The sequence below is a fragment of the Hyla sarda genome, chromosome 5 (genome assembly GCF_029499605.1).
Source record: "Hyla sarda isolate aHylSar1 chromosome 5, aHylSar1.hap1, whole genome shotgun sequence".
In the NCBI taxonomy this organism is placed as follows: domain Eukaryota; kingdom Metazoa; phylum Chordata; class Amphibia; order Anura; family Hylidae; genus Hyla; species Hyla sarda.
In genome coordinates, this window is record NC_079193.1 from 60,273,539 (window position 1) to 60,289,130 (window position 15,592).

Here is a 15,592-nt window from a genome sequence, read left to right on the forward strand (position 1 = left end):
GTATCTAGTCCTGCAGGGGTCTGTCTGCAGATAATAGACATCACTACAAAATAATAAAGGTGTCCAATAAACAGGGAAGATTCTTGATGTGAATATGTAAGAGGCTACAAAATGTTTTAAAGGGGTACTCCGCCCCTAGATATCTTATCCCCACCATCTCCCTACTGCACCTGGAATTCATTAAGAGCGTCGGGTGCAGCGCCGAAGGCTCGTGACATCCTGTCACGCCTCCTCCCATAGACTTGCATTGAGGGGGCATGGCCGTGACTATATATATATATATATATATATATATATATATATATATATATGTATATCATTTTTTTTTTTATTCAAACTTTTATTAGAGAAGGGGTTAAATCACATTTATTATTTATTTTACACTTTTTTCCACTCTTTTTTTTAGTCCCCATAGGGCACTATTACATGCAATCTGTAGATAGCACAGTATGTAGATGCCATAGCACAGCACTGATCAGTGTTATCAGCGCTCCTTTACTACTGCCTGCCATGGCTGGCAGCAGTAAAGGAGCAATGATTGGACAGCACGGAGCACAGTTAGGGACCTCCGGCCATGCTCACAGCTGATTAAGATCACCGCGGTTAAATCGTGGTTACCCAATCAGCATCCCTGAGCTAACCGTCCGTTAACTTCAGGACCTTTAGATGCCACAATTAACTTTGATTGCGGCGTCTAAAGGGTTAATGCCGGACATCACCATGATCAGTGATGTTTGGCATTAGTCACAGGTCCCGATTATGATGCGTGCTCAGCTGCATATTTCGGCACCTCTGTGATACCTGCTGGTGGGGGTCCTGCCGGCAGGTATCGGATTAGGTATCGGGGAGATTCGTACTCGTGCAAATGTCCAGTATCTGTCCCTATACTAGTATCGGGACATCCCTAGCCGTAACGTCACGAGCCTCCGTCCCGTTCACTCCGTGCAACGGATGTCTGGGGTGCCGCAGCTGAGATCGCTGGGGTTCCCCACAATCAGACATCTTATCCCCTATTCTTTGGCGGGAAACCCCTTTAAGGTTAAAGATGTATTCCAGTGCCAGAAAACTATAAGGGCTCATTCACACTATGTATTTTCTGATCAGAATTCGAAGATATGCCGCAGGAGCCTTCAATTAAACGAGAAATTCCGGACCCCAGACTCCACTGAAAGAATGAAAATGTTTATCCTTTCAGCAGACTGCACACAAACGCATTGCCGTCAACGGAGACTGAGCATTCCCGAGCGGTTCTAGCACTGGCTTGTTCTGCCTGCGATCGCTTCAGATGGAACCAGAGCGGAGATTGCACAGTGTGAATGAGCCTTAATTCCTTTAGGGACTCTCACCGGCAGGTATCACGGAGGTGGAGTAAGCCGCCTGCACTCTCCGCTCCCTAGCTCTGCAGCTGAGCGCACATCATAGCCGGGACCCACATTAACCATTTAGACACTGCTATCAAAGTTGATTGTGACGTCTAAAAGTCCTGAGAGAGTTACTGCCGGTTAGCTCAGGGATGCTGATCAGGATCACCGCGGTGTCAGGTGAGAGGACAGCTGCAGGTCCCTTACTCTGCTACGTGCATACGATCGCCGCGCCATTACTGCTGCCAGCCATGGCAGGTATTTGTAAAAGAGCGCAGATAGCAGTGATCAGTATGCAATCTACAGATTGTATGTAATAGTCCCCTATGGGGACTAAAAAGTGAAAAAAAGGTAAAAGTACTAAATGTGAACTAACCCCTTCACAATAAAAAATTGTACTGGTACTCGCACTCTGTCTTAAAAAAAAATGTATCGGGACATCCCTAATTTACATGATTGTGATGAAGAGTCTGATGTTAATATTTTACCACCATTAATTAGTTATTGCCATTTATTACACATTGGGAAATTTGGATTACTGACTCCACAGCTCTGGCACTCATTTTACTCACCAGCAGTATGATCCTCGAGGTGCCAGATAAAAAGTCATACTCATATTTGGGGAGAAAAAAAACACAGCAGACAATTCTAGATGGTGATAAGAATCCATAGCGCACAATGTATTGCAGTCATAATGCACATGTGATCGTATCAATCCTGTTTAACCGATTGCCGTCTAAGGATGCGGGTGGGCGATCCACTTCTGAGGTAGCCAGAGGGCTTACCTCACGTCCTATGTCGGCTGTGGATGATAAAGCTTGGCAGGACCAGGCTTTACCAATCGAGCGCAGAGCACACAGGTCAATGTGGTTCTTTGGAACCACATTGAGGAATTTAATGATTCCTCCTAAAAGTCCCCTAAGGGGACTACAAGTGTGAAAAAAAGGTAAATAAAAAGTAAAAAAAATTATAATAAAACACCCATTAAAAGGGGTCCTTATTTAAAGTTTAAATCACCCTCCTTTTCCCAAATTTCATATAAAAATATGTAACCATAATAAAAATAAACATATGTGGTATTGCGGCGTGTGTAAATGTCCGAACTATAAAAATATATCATTAATTAAACCGGTCGATGGTTTACGCATCAACTCCAAAATAGCGTAATTTTGGTCACTTTTTATGTCATGAAAACATGAATAAAAAGTGATAAAAAAGTCCGATCAATACAAAAAATGGTATCGATAAAAACTTCAGATCACAGTGCAAAAAACACCGCCCTGTACGCGGGGAAAAAAAAAGTTATAGGGGTCAGAAGATGACAATTTTAAACGTATACATTTTCCTGCATGTAGTTATGATTTTTTCCAGAAGACAAAATCAAACCTATATAAGTAGGGTATCATTTTAATCGTATGGACCTACAGAATAAAGAGAAGGTGTCATTTTTTCCAAAAAATGTACTACGTAGAAACTGAAGCGCCCAAGTGTTACAAAATTGTGTTTTTTCTTCAATTTTGTCACAGAATGATTTTTTTTTATTTGGGTTTCAATGTAGATTTTTTGGTACAATGACTGATGTCACTGCAAAGTAGAATTGGTAGCACAAAAATAAGCCATAATATGGATTTTAAGGTGCAGAACTGAAAGAGTTATAATTTTTAAAAGGTAAGGAGGAAAAATGGAAAGCGCAAAAACTGAAAAACGCTGAGTCCTTTAGGAGTTAAACATTCATTGAAATGTCTAGATCAGAACATGGCGGTTCAATAATATGATCAACGATTTCTCCTAAGACAGGCTAAACAGGCAAATACAGCGACATGTAAAAAGGAAGGCCCACTAAGACTTTCTAAAATAAGAAGGAAAAAACCTTTGGTAATTAAACCTTGTATATAACATGGTTATATCGCTGACTTCTGTCACAGAACTAGAAAATACTGCAATGGATGAGCCAGCACCACCATAAATGACTATGGACATAACCCTGCAGCCAGAATGAAAGCACCCATTGTTTGTTATACTGCCAGTAATTTGAGAAATATTACTTATACCTACTTGATCTCCTGATTGTTGGGTTCTAAGCACAGTGACCTATAAAAGCTTGTGACACTCTAGGGACACTTCAAAGGGGTACTCCATGGAAAACATTTTTTTTGTTTTTCTGGTGCCAGAAAGTTAAACTTAGGGATGTCCTGATACCGATACTGGTATCGGGGCCAATATTAGCCATTTGCATGGTATCGGGGACTCATTTAATGTCCCCGATACCTGGTGCCGCTCTGCTGCCCTGTTCTTCCATCCTCCCGTCCGCATCATAGTGTTCCATGGAGGAGCATGTGACACACACGTCACTCCGCCTCCTCCCCTGCGCCAAGCGTATATGCGACGGAGGAAGCAGAGTGACGTGTATGTTACATGCTCGTCCATAGGACACGATGCAGACCGGAGGACGGGAGAACGGGGCAGCAGAGCGGCAGAACCAGCACCCGTCCGAGGAGGTGAGCTGCCTGCAAGAAGGGGGCTGCTACTAATGAAGCGAGGGGGGGGGGGGGGGTGGCCTGCTGCTGTCAAAATGGAGGGGCCCTGCTGCTGTCTAAACGAAGGGGTCCTGCTGCTGTCTAAGTGGGGGGGGGAGGGAGGGGGCACTGCTGCTGTCTAAAGTATCGGTACTTGTACTCTGTCTTAAAAAATGGTATCGGGACATCCCTAGTTAAACTGATTTGTAAATTACTTCTATTTAAAAATCTTAATCCTTTCAGTACTTATAAGGTGCTGTATGCTCCAGAGGAAGTTCTTTTCTTTCTGAATTTAATATCTTGCCGACCACAGTACTCTCTACGGACACCTCTGTCCATGTCAGGAACTGTCCAGAGCAGGAGCAAATTATCATAGCAAACCTATCCTGCTATGGACAGTTCCTGACATGGTCAGAGGTGTCAGCAGAGAGCACTGTGGTTAGACAGAAAAAAAAAAAATCAAGAAAAGAAGTTCAACTGTAGTATACAGCAGATGATAAGTACTGGAAGGGTTAAGATATTTTAAATAGAAGTAATTTACAAATCTCTTTAACCTTCTGGCACGTTGATTTAAACAAAAAAAAAAAAAAAATGTTTTCCACCGGAGTACACCTTTAATGGCTGCACATGTAGAGAAAAGAGTGAAACCACCTTTTATTTAATTTTGAAGGGGAGAAACTAGGGACAAAAGGCCAAAGAGTAAGACTTTGCGTAGGGTCACACAGACTTTTTAAGCTCTACTGATTGGCTGTAACCATCTTGTAAAAGCTGCAGTCCACAAGATACGTGTACTCCATGGATTACTTTGGACTGCAGCTGTAGCTCAACAGTTAAAATTATTAGCAGGGCAAAAAGCCGCAGTAGCACGAGCCTTATGTTACTGCTGTACAGGACATACATAAGGGCCTGAATTTCAGCTCTCAAACAAACTGATTTAGGATGAACACTAAAAAAAAAAAAAAAAACACAATTTAGACTCACCGGTCCAGACATCTTTATGACGCGGACTTTGGTGGCTAGGTGCGCTTGGTCGCCACTGTTGCTGTTTGACCTCTGCATGACTGTCCTCTTCGCACCTGTAGGTCTTTGCTCCTGCGGCCTCCCCTGAACTGAAGCGATTTTTAAAGTCTGTTGTTGCCCAAACGGGGTAGCAGTGCCAGCGGGGCGCACCGGTTGCATGTTTCCTGACTGGTTCTCCACTGTTACTCTATTTGGTAAATTCTGCCTAATCCCTTTCTTCTGCAAACCCTGTTTTGATGCACTGGGTCCAGCGCTCTGCAGAAGAGGGATTTTCTGTGGGGTCATCGTAACCAACGAGTCCGATTTCTTAGCTACAAGTCTATTTTTCACATTTGGCCGGGGCTGTTCAGTCACATGAGTCATTATAGGATTACTGCTATTTTCCACCTTTACTGTCTGTTTATCGGCCTCCAATGGGGCCTGCTGGGCTGTGTTGGGCATTTGCTGCTGCTGGGAAAGCCTTTCAAGCAGTTCTTTTTTCCTCGCCCCAGCCTGTTGCTGCCGCCTTAGCTCCTTTTGCCTTAAAATCTCCTCTCTTAAGCGCTTCTGTTCTTCGATCTTCAAGCGGTATTTTCTAGTCTCTTCATCTTCTTCAGGGAACTTTAAGAAAAAAAAAAAAGAATAATATTTGTAAATGTTTTCCTCCACCACTGCTCTTGCTCCCACCCCTCTCTCGGCACATGCAGGCAGCAATTGGCAGTCTGAACACGCACAGAGATTGTTTGCGGCACTCTATAAATACAGGATGAAACAAGTATGGAGATACCGGAGCGCCCTTCTGTCAGATCGCTTTATCTCCTTCCCTCCTGACAAACTAACAAAAGGTAGTGAGGTAAATGACCTGAAAAGGTTTCATTAGAAGTATTGATTTTTCTTACAGAATTTTACGGCATGATCTCCAAGTCATTTGTCACACAATAATTGCTTATAATGAACAGCACAAGGCGAGAGGCTGACCTTGAACTCGTGCTCCCTTCTCAAGAATCAGAATCGTGTCAATTGCAAAGCTGGAATATTAATGGTATACAACAAAGACTTATTATTCCGTCTTCATGCCTTCCGCGGAGGACAATAATAAGCATCAAATAACCTTTGCTCGCTCTGTGCACTCTAATAAGAAGCCAAAGGCACCGGACTGCTTTACAGTTTATGGGTATGTTCACACTGCAGAATTCCGCAAGTGAAATTCCGCACAGTGAACGTTCGCATCAGTGTGAATGGGTCTTCCGCGAGACCCGTTCACACTGCGGAATTTCAGCGGCCAACAATTCCACTGTTGAAATAGTTCCGTGCAAAGAAAAAAACATGTTCATTCTTTGCGCGGAAGTCCACGAGCACTGTGTAGCCGTCAATGGTGACGGCGCAGTGCCGCCCAGTCCTACCGCCGCCGCCTGCCAGGCTGAATCTCCGCTCGCTGAATTCCGCGAGCGGAGATCCAGCAACATATCCGTAGTGTGAACATACCCTATTAGGGGACAAGTGGACTGTCTTACCTGAAATGGGAAATTTAGAAAAGTACACAGGGCCCTTATGGGAAAACCTCTAAGGAATTACTTACCGTATTTTTCGTCGAATGAGACGCATTTTTTTCTTCCCCAAAACTGCGTCTTATAAGGCGAATACACACCTATCATGGCGGCCCCTGTGGCCATTAACGTCCGGGACCCGCGGCTAATACAGGACATCACCGATCGCGGTGATGCCCTGTATTAACCCTTCAGACGCGGCGATCAAAGCTGACCGCCGCGTCTGAAGCGAAAATAACACTAACCCGGGGAAGAAGACGTCCGGAGCGTCGGGGACACCCCAGGGACGCGACGACAGTGATGGAGCGAAATCCAGGGCAGCGGTGACGGGACCGGAGCGGCGGGGACACGTGAGTATTACCTCCTATACCAGTGGTCTTCAACCTGCGGACCTCCAGATGTTGCAAAACTACAACTCCCAGCATGCCGTTCGCTGTCCGGGCATGCTGGGCGTTGTAGTTTTGCAACATCTGGAGGTCCGCAGGTTGAAGATCACTGTTGGGTTCTGAATCTTTTTTTTCTAGATTTTGCACCTTTAAAATTGGTTGCGTCTTATATGCCGGTGCGTCCTATAGGGCGAAAAATACGGTAAATGAAGCATGTACTGGGTACACGTAACCAGACCAGCGCAGTAATTTAATACTCAACATGTCTGAACATGGTCCAGTCACCGCAAGAGATCTCTAAATTATGGAAAGCATCACAGGTCCTAGGAACTTTTACCGAACAATGAACAACTTTTCTGGCTACCCCATGATAGGCTCCCTTATTCTATCATTTTATACTATACTTAGAAATCATAGTTTAGAAATGACCCAGGTGAACAATTATCTGGGTGGTCCTAAGGGCTTCTTCCCACCATACTGCGATTGATAGATCTCACCCCCTACACATAAATAAGGAGAAATCTATTAATCAAGTGATCTACAAATCAAGCCCAGAGGGGAAGGGAGATGTAGCTATCAAGGCCATGTGACCACTTAGGCCAGATATTGGCACAATGTACGCAATTATGGTTATGGTTTTGGTATGGTTATGGTTTTTTTTTTTTTTTTTTTTTAAAGTTCCAGTTCCAGCCTGTATGAACAGTTTTAAATCTGACAGAATATAACTTTACATGTATATGAACTATATAATCTAATGAGCCATGTAGCTGTTGAGCAAGACCTTATCAAAGCAGGCTTAAAGGAGTAGTCCAGTGGTGAACCCAGTGGTGAACAACTTATCCCCTATCCTTAGGATAGGGGATAAGTTGCAGATCGCGGGGGGTCCGACCACTGGAGCCCCCTGCGATCTCCTGTACGGAGCCCCAACAGCCCGCGAGAAGGGGGCGTGTCGACCTCCGCACAAAGCGGCGGCCGACACGTCCCCTCAATACAACTCTATGGCAGAGCCGAAGCGCTGCCTTCGGCAATCTCCGGCTCTGCCATTGAGATGTATTGAGAGGGCGTGTCGGCCGCCGCTTCGTGCGGAGGTCGACACACGCTATCTGGCCGGAGAGCCTGGCCCCCATACAGAGAGATCGCAGGGGGCCCCAGCGGTCGGACCCCCCGCGATCTCAAACTTATCCCCTATCCTTAGGATAGGGGATAGGTTTTTCACCACTGGACTACCCCTTTAAAGCATTAGTGTCTGAAATGACTGGACTTGTGTCTGAAAGGGGTACTCCGGTGGAAAACTTTTTTATTTTAAATCAACTGGTGGCAGAAAGTTAAACAGATTTGTAAATTACTTCTATTAAAAAAACCTTAATTCTTCCAGTACTTATTAGCTAATGAATACTACAGAGGAAATTCTTTTCTTTTTGGAACACAGTGTTCTCTGCTGACATCTCTGTCCATTTTAGGAACTGTCCAGAGCAGCATATGTTTGCTATGGGGATTTTCTCCTACTCTGGACAGTTCTTAAAATGGACAGAGATGTCAGCAGAGAGCACTGTGATCGTGATTCAGCAGAGAGCTCTGTGTTCCAAAAAGAAAATAATTTCCTCTGTAGTATTCAGAAGCTAATAATTATTGGAAGGATTAAGGTTTTTAATAGAAGTAATTTACAAATCTGTTTAACTTTCTGGCACCAGTTGTTTAAAAGAAAAGAAAAAAAAGTTTTCCACTGGAGTACCCCTTTAAATATACATGAAAAGACCCTTAAAGGATTTATCTAGGAATAGGAGAGCTAATTTCTTCCAAAAACAGCACCACACTTGTCCTCGGGTTGAGTGGGTGGTATCAGAACTTGGCTTTATTCACTTAAATCAAGAAAGACAAAAGTCCACTGCTCCAGTTTACATCTTCCTCTTGGATACATGGACGCCAAAACTCATTGCTCCCAAAAACACTCGTTCATATTGGTGGTGCTCTATTCAGAACATAGGCAGTCAATATTGTACTTGAAGAAATTGAAGATGGCACTCACCACAAGTAACATGAATAAGCTTTTATTGAAGCAGTCTAGGATACAGATGGCCAACACCTCCCAGGGTGCTTAGTTGTAACAAACTTTATTAGCATTCAATATTGCATTATCCCTAAGTATCTGTACAAATACAAAAAATAATAATCTAAAATATATTATAAAAACTGCACTACTATTAAAAACAACAGCAACAAGGAGAACTGCTGTTGTTTTTATTAGTAGTGCAGTAAGACCTGCAATTTTATATGCTAATAAAGTTTGTTATAAAAGGGAGGGGTTTTACCTTTGATGCCAGAGGTCACGACTAAGCACCCTGAGAGGTGTGAAACGGCCCGTCAGCCATCTGTATCAAAGACCACGTCAATAAAAGCTTATTCATGTTACTTGTGGTGAGTGCCATCTTCAGTTTCTTCAAGTACTTTATTCACTTATATGGAAGTGAGCTGCAATAACACACCATCTGAGGACAGTTGTGGTGCTGTTTTTGGGCAGTTCACACGAGGAGCATCTGCAGCGTATTTCACACTGCGGATGTGCCGATATGCTACAGGTGCTGTTAAGTTTTCTGGGAAATCCGCCACTACGAGTGGACAGATATCTAGACTCAGCCGGGAGCTCGCTCTGCAGTACATCTGTGACTGCAGTCGGCGCATCTGCAACTTGAAATACGCTGTAAATGGACCCTGTGTGACCCTGACCTTTAGAAGAAATCAGCTGTTTTTCTAACCCTGGATAACCATTTTAATGTAATGACAATTCATTTGAGTAGGTTTAGCAAAGGTGCAACAACTGTATATTTTAAGTTTTCTGAGACATTATTAGGAAGAGAAAGACCTACTCTTGGCACCACACCCCACCTATCAGCTGTTTGAAGATTTTACAGTCAGGCCATAAGCGCATGGAGCACTACTTACCTGCTCTTCAACCTTAGGTTCTTGCTTAACCTGGCTGGGAGTGCTCAGAGATTTGCTTGCTTGTGTAACACCAACATTTTCTGGCTTTGCTTGTGGTGTTGCGGTTCCAAGAGGCTTAACCTGAGCCGCCCTTCTCTTGTTCATATCCGCAGCTGGGTTGGAAGGCGCAATAGGCAACTCTCTTAGATTGCTGTTCCTCTGATGCAGTGCTTGTGGATTGTGAACTTTTGCCATATTCTGACCTGAAGTACCCTGTATAAAGAAAATACACTATCAATGGCAAAAGGAAATTAACCCCATATTGACCTGAGTATTTAAGTCCTAAAGGATCAGCCAGTTAAAGCCCAAACTTGAGCTACCAAAATATTTGTTGCAGCCTCTTTTCATGATACACTTTTTTTTCTTTATTTTATTGTAGGTTGCAGAAAAAAAAATATAAAATATAAAAATGGGTTCCCTTGTTTGCTTAAAGTGATATTTGGGATTTTTTTTTGGGACTATGCTACAGGGGCTGTAGAGTTAGTGTAGTTCATAATATAGTGTCTGTACCTATGTTTCATGGTGGTCTTGCAATGCTTCTGTAATTTTTGCCCCAAGGTTTATTTTTAACAGCAGACAAAATGGTTTGCCCAGGTTGCAGTGCGGCCTGTAACATTACATCACTAGTCAGGTGATCAAAGGGAGCCTGTCTTTGCTTCACTGGGTGGAGGGATCGCTGGGTGAGAGAAAGATGATTCTATTTTTTGTAACAGCTGGAGGCACCCTGGTCAGAAAACACTGGTCTATTGCATTGAAGGGATCACAAGTATGTTTCAATGGGTTGGGTGGATAATGTGTACGAGGGAGAAAAGTGATCTCACACTTACAAAACAAGGAAACAAACTCCAACAGGAAATAGCCATTTCACAAAAAGATTGCCTTGCTTAATGGTAATCTCAAGCATGGATCCTTCCCAAGCATGTCAATTAACCCCTTAAGGACTGAGGGTTTTCTTTTTTTCCTCCTCACCTTTTAAAAATCATTACCCCTTCAATTTTGCACCTAAAAATACATATGATGGCTTATTTTTTGCGCCACCAATTCTACTTTGCAGTGACATTAGTCATTTTACCCCAAAATCTACAGCGAAACAGAAAAAAAAATCATTGTGCGATGAAATTGAAGAAAAAACGCCATTTTGTAACTTTTGGGGGCTTCCGTTTCTATGCAGTACATTTTTCAGTAAAAATGACATCTTATCTTTATTCTGTAGGTCCACACGATTAAAATGATACCCTACTTATATAGGTTTGATTTTGTCGCACTTGTGGAAAAAATCATAACTACATGCACGGAAATTTATACGTTTAAAATTGTCATTTCTGACCCCTATAACTTTTTTATTTTTCCGTGTATGGGGCGGTATGAGGGCTCATTTTTTGCGCCGTGATCTGAAGTTTTTAGCGGTACCATTTTTGTATTGATCGGACTTTTTGATCGCTTTTTATTCATTTTTTTCATGATATAAAAAGTGACCAAAAATACGTTATTTTGGACTTTGGAATTTTTTTGCACGTACGCCATTGACCGTGCGGTTTAATTAATTATATATTTTTATAGTTTGGACATTTACGCACACGGCGATATCACATATGTTTATATTTATTTTTATTTACATGGTGGTTTTTTTTTATGGGAAAAGGGGGGTGATTTGAACTTTTAAGGAAAGGGTTAAATCACTAACTTTTTTTTTTTTGCAGTGTTATAGCTCCCATAGGGACCTATAGCACTGAACACACTGATTGCCAGCACTGTTCATTGCAAAGACATAGCTTTGCAGTGATCAGTGTTATCGGCGATCGATTACTCAAACCTGCATCTCAGGCTTGGAGCAATCAATCGCCGAAGGGACACGCCGGAGGCAGGAAAGAGGATCTCCGCTCGTGTCCAAGCTGATCGGGACACCGCATTTTCACTGCGATGGTCCCGATCAGCCCCACTGAGCAGCCAAGCAGCTTTCACTTTCGTTTTAGACGCGGCATTCAACTTTGAACGCCGCGTCTAAAGGGTTAATAGCGCGCGTCACCAGGATCGCTGCCGCGCGCTATTAGCCCCGGGTCCCGGATTCAGATACATGCCGGGACCGACCAGATATGACGCGGGGTCACCACATGACCACGCGTTATATCGCGGGAGCCGGCAAAGGACATAAATATACGTCCTTGGTCGTTAAGAGTCGTTTTTTTTTTTTATTTATTTTTTTTTTTTAATCAACTGGAACCAGAAAGTTGAATAGATTTGTAAATGACTTACTACTACAGAGGAAATTCTTTTCTTTTTGGAACACAGTGTTCTCTGCTGACATCTCTGTCCATTTTAGGAACTGGCCAGAGCAGCATATGTTCGCTAACGGGATTTTCTCCTACTCTGGACAGTTCTTAAAATAGACATAGATGTCAGCAGAGAGCACTGTGCTCGTGATGTCAGCAGAGAGCTCTGTGTTCCAAAAAGAAAATTATTTCCTCTGTAGTATTCAGCAGCTAATAAGTACTGGAAGGATTAAGATTTTTTAAATAGAAGTAATTTACAAATCTGTAACTTTCTGGGGCACCAGGTGATTTAAAAAAAAAAAAAAGTTTTCCACCGGAGCACCACTTTAATGTCTGGCAGGTACGTACTAAAATTACCTTATGGTGGATAACCCCTTTAAGTAATTTTAACACATTATATAATATTTAAAATCTTGGGTGAACGGGGCAGCTAGAATGATTGTTATTGTTGGCCTAGGTATTTTATTGATATGGTTTTTTTTATTGTTAACTTATTTTTGTACCTTATTTTTAACATATGCCCCTCTATAGATCATAAAAGGCCTCTGAGGGACATTCACAATTTATTTTGTTCTCTTTTTATTTTTCCACTGTAATTGGAAAACCAATCAGTCGTGATGTCACCTGTTTACACAGGGCGATGTGCGGACAATAACAATCTTATGGACCACGCAAAAGATACAATCATCTTGTATATCGGGCAACCACTGGCCTTTTACAAGGGCCAACAAACAGGAACAAGCCTTCCTACAAACACTCCTGTACCTGATAATCAACCTTGTAAGATAGCACTTTAAACCCAAACCATACATTTACAATGGAGCATGTTTATAGCCCAGTATCAAGATATATTAACACTAAAATGTACTTATAAGCAAAGATCACTCAGGTTCCTACTTGCAAATATTATACAGCATAAAAACGCCACAAACCTGTCTTGGCTTTGGAGGTCCATGTCTTTGTTGCCCAGACATTCTATGGGAATGTGTCTGGGGAGTCTGTGCTCTAAACGGAGATGGTTGTTGCGTTGAACCCAGAGGCTTTGGTGGCCCCCCGTGATGGTGATGTTGGTGTAATGGCTGTATTGGAAGTTGCATATTGCCCTGTAAAAGAGGGGAAAAGTCATAAACAAAAATGAAACAAATAACAAGTCTTCATAAACATATATATAAAAAAAATTATATATATATATATATATATATATATATATATATATATATATACACAATTTTTATATTTGCATTTATAAAAACGAAAGACTAGGGCCATATGTACTTCTATTCTTCTTAAAGCTAATGAATTGTAGCAAATACATGAAAACATGCACACATATACAAACCTGCATATTTGACTGGGAATGGGGCATGAATGGTTGTCCTGGGCCTGAAGGAAACTGCTGCCTTGGTGGAGCAAAAGGTCTTATGTTGCCCGAAGGTTGGTTGAAAGGAGGCATTCCCAGTGGATTTGGAGAAGGCATGTTCATGCGAACGGGGCGCTCTCTAGAAAATCCTGGGGTGTTAAATGCTGGCTGTGGTCCAGGGCTAGGCTGAGGGAAGTTGTGTGGAAGACCAGACCCTGGTTGGTTAAATCCTGGCTGTGGTCCAGGGTTTAACTGGTTGAAACCAGGCTGGTTAGGTCCTGGTGGATTAAAGGGTGGCGGAGGACCAGATTGATTAAATCCTGGTTGTGGTCCTGGCTGGCCAAAATTTGGTGGGTTAAATCCTGGTTGGTTACCTGAAGGGTTAAACACAGGTTGAGGGCCAGGTGGGTTAAACCCTGACTGAGGGCCTGGTTGGTTGAAGCCAGGCTGATTAAAGCCTCCTTGTGGTCCGGGCGGATTAAATCCTGGCTGTGGTCCAGGTGGGGGCTGATTGAATCGGGGCAGCTGGTTAAAACCTTGTCCAGGCGGATTGAATGGTGGAACATTTTGGTTAGGAACTGGGTGGTTGGTATTCATAAGAGGTGGAGGAGGACCAGGAGGAGGATTTCTTTGATCAAAGATATGGTGGTTGGGAAAGCGTGGCTCTGCGTGGAACAAAAAAACAGAGGTAAGGTCAAGGAAAATGTGGGAAATTAGTCATGTAAAACAAATACATTAACTACTGCGTCTATCTCTACATTTACTTATACTATAAAAATAGGAGAAATAATATTATATATATATATATATACCGTATATACACACACACACACACACACACACACACACACACACACCTATTATAATAAATCCAATAATTTGGGAAATGTTTTGCCTGTATAGTGCCATTATCAAAGACACGTGCGCAGGAAACGGGTCTGATGAACTCCTAGGTGAATTACCACCGGTGTATTTAACCTGCATGTCTTGAAATAAAGCTGAGTTTGTTTCCAGTTCTGGATCATCCTTCTCTTCTGTTCCGAGTTATGCACTGACTGGGGATGTAAGTGAGCTGGACTTGTATCTGTTCTCTTCAGACAGACTTGTGTATGCCTTGTGCATACCGATCTTAGTTGATGCGCCATTTATACGTGGTTATCTTAAATTGTTACTTCCCTTTGGTATGGCTCTCCTAAAACAACATACATTTCTCCCAAGGTGCCTTTGACTTTGCAGAGACAGAGGGGGTGGAGTCTTAACACTGCACTTGCTCCTATCCAAGTGCCGCAATTGATAGATCCGTAACCCAAAACATCTGTCCCTTAACTCACACTGAGGAGTCTCCGTGTCTTTCTAGGAGATCCAGCTTACGGCTTGTGGAAAAAATACTTACCGTCAGCATTAACACGCAGAAGGCAGAGTCCAGCTGTACCTCTGATATATATTGGAGATTCTGCATACAGCAGAGAGTTGATGGAAGTCATGGGAATATTATAACTGCACCTAGTCATTGTGTCTAACCTATATATCAAGCAGGGAATGGAGATGTCATAGATCTGGGATTTAATAAGCAATTACTTATTCCTGGAGTTCACAGAAAGCCAGTCTGACATTTTGACTACACAGGAAATCATGTAATTTACTGGGGGTCTGAGTAGTGGTCACATGACCCAGCTGCAATATGTATAAAGGCAGCAGAGTGGTGATGACTTAAATGACAGTGCAGGATTAGTACTGATAAAGTTAGCATTATATGTTTAAAAAAAAAAATCTTCAAAAGCCTTCACTGAGAAATGGATCTTTTATGAGGACAATCAAGTGCTATGTAGAACGTTACATTTGACAGTACCTGTGTAATGGTGTTATTCAAAGCTATAAATGTAATCACCTATCCACAGGATGAGAGAAAACTAGCTAATTGTTGGAGGTCCGACTGCTAGGACCCCTACTGATCATAAGAAAAGAGGTCTCTTGTCCCTGAAGTGAACGCGCATGTTTGGCCCCTGCTACATTTACTCTCTATGGGATGTCTGAACACAGTTTATTGATCTAGAACTGTGGTCTCCCATTTGTGACTCTCCAGCTGATGCAAAACTACAAAACAGCCAGCCTGCTGGAGAGCAGAGTATGCCGTTGTACCAGACAACCACCACCACAATTTGACTGACAGTGAA

The 15,592-nt window shown here is 42.6% G+C and overlaps 1 protein-coding gene across 2 annotated transcripts in view; it reads right to left on the minus strand.

The window, feature by feature from the left end:
* Nucleotides 1-15,592, minus strand: part of RBM33 (RNA binding motif protein 33) — a 107,362-nt gene that overhangs the window by 36,057 nt on the left and 55,713 nt on the right. For both annotated transcript variants that reach the window (XM_056519580.1, XM_056519581.1), the window contains exons 12-15: nt 13,398-14,083; nt 12,991-13,161; nt 9,750-10,001; nt 4,859-5,497 (exon numbers count right to left, since the gene is read on the minus strand). In XM_056519580.1, the coding sequence (XP_056375555.1) occupies nt 4,859-5,497; nt 9,750-10,001; nt 12,991-13,161; nt 13,398-14,083 (1,748 nt within the window). The remainder of the gene's footprint in view (nt 1-4,858; nt 5,498-9,749; nt 10,002-12,990; nt 13,162-13,397; nt 14,084-15,592) is intronic.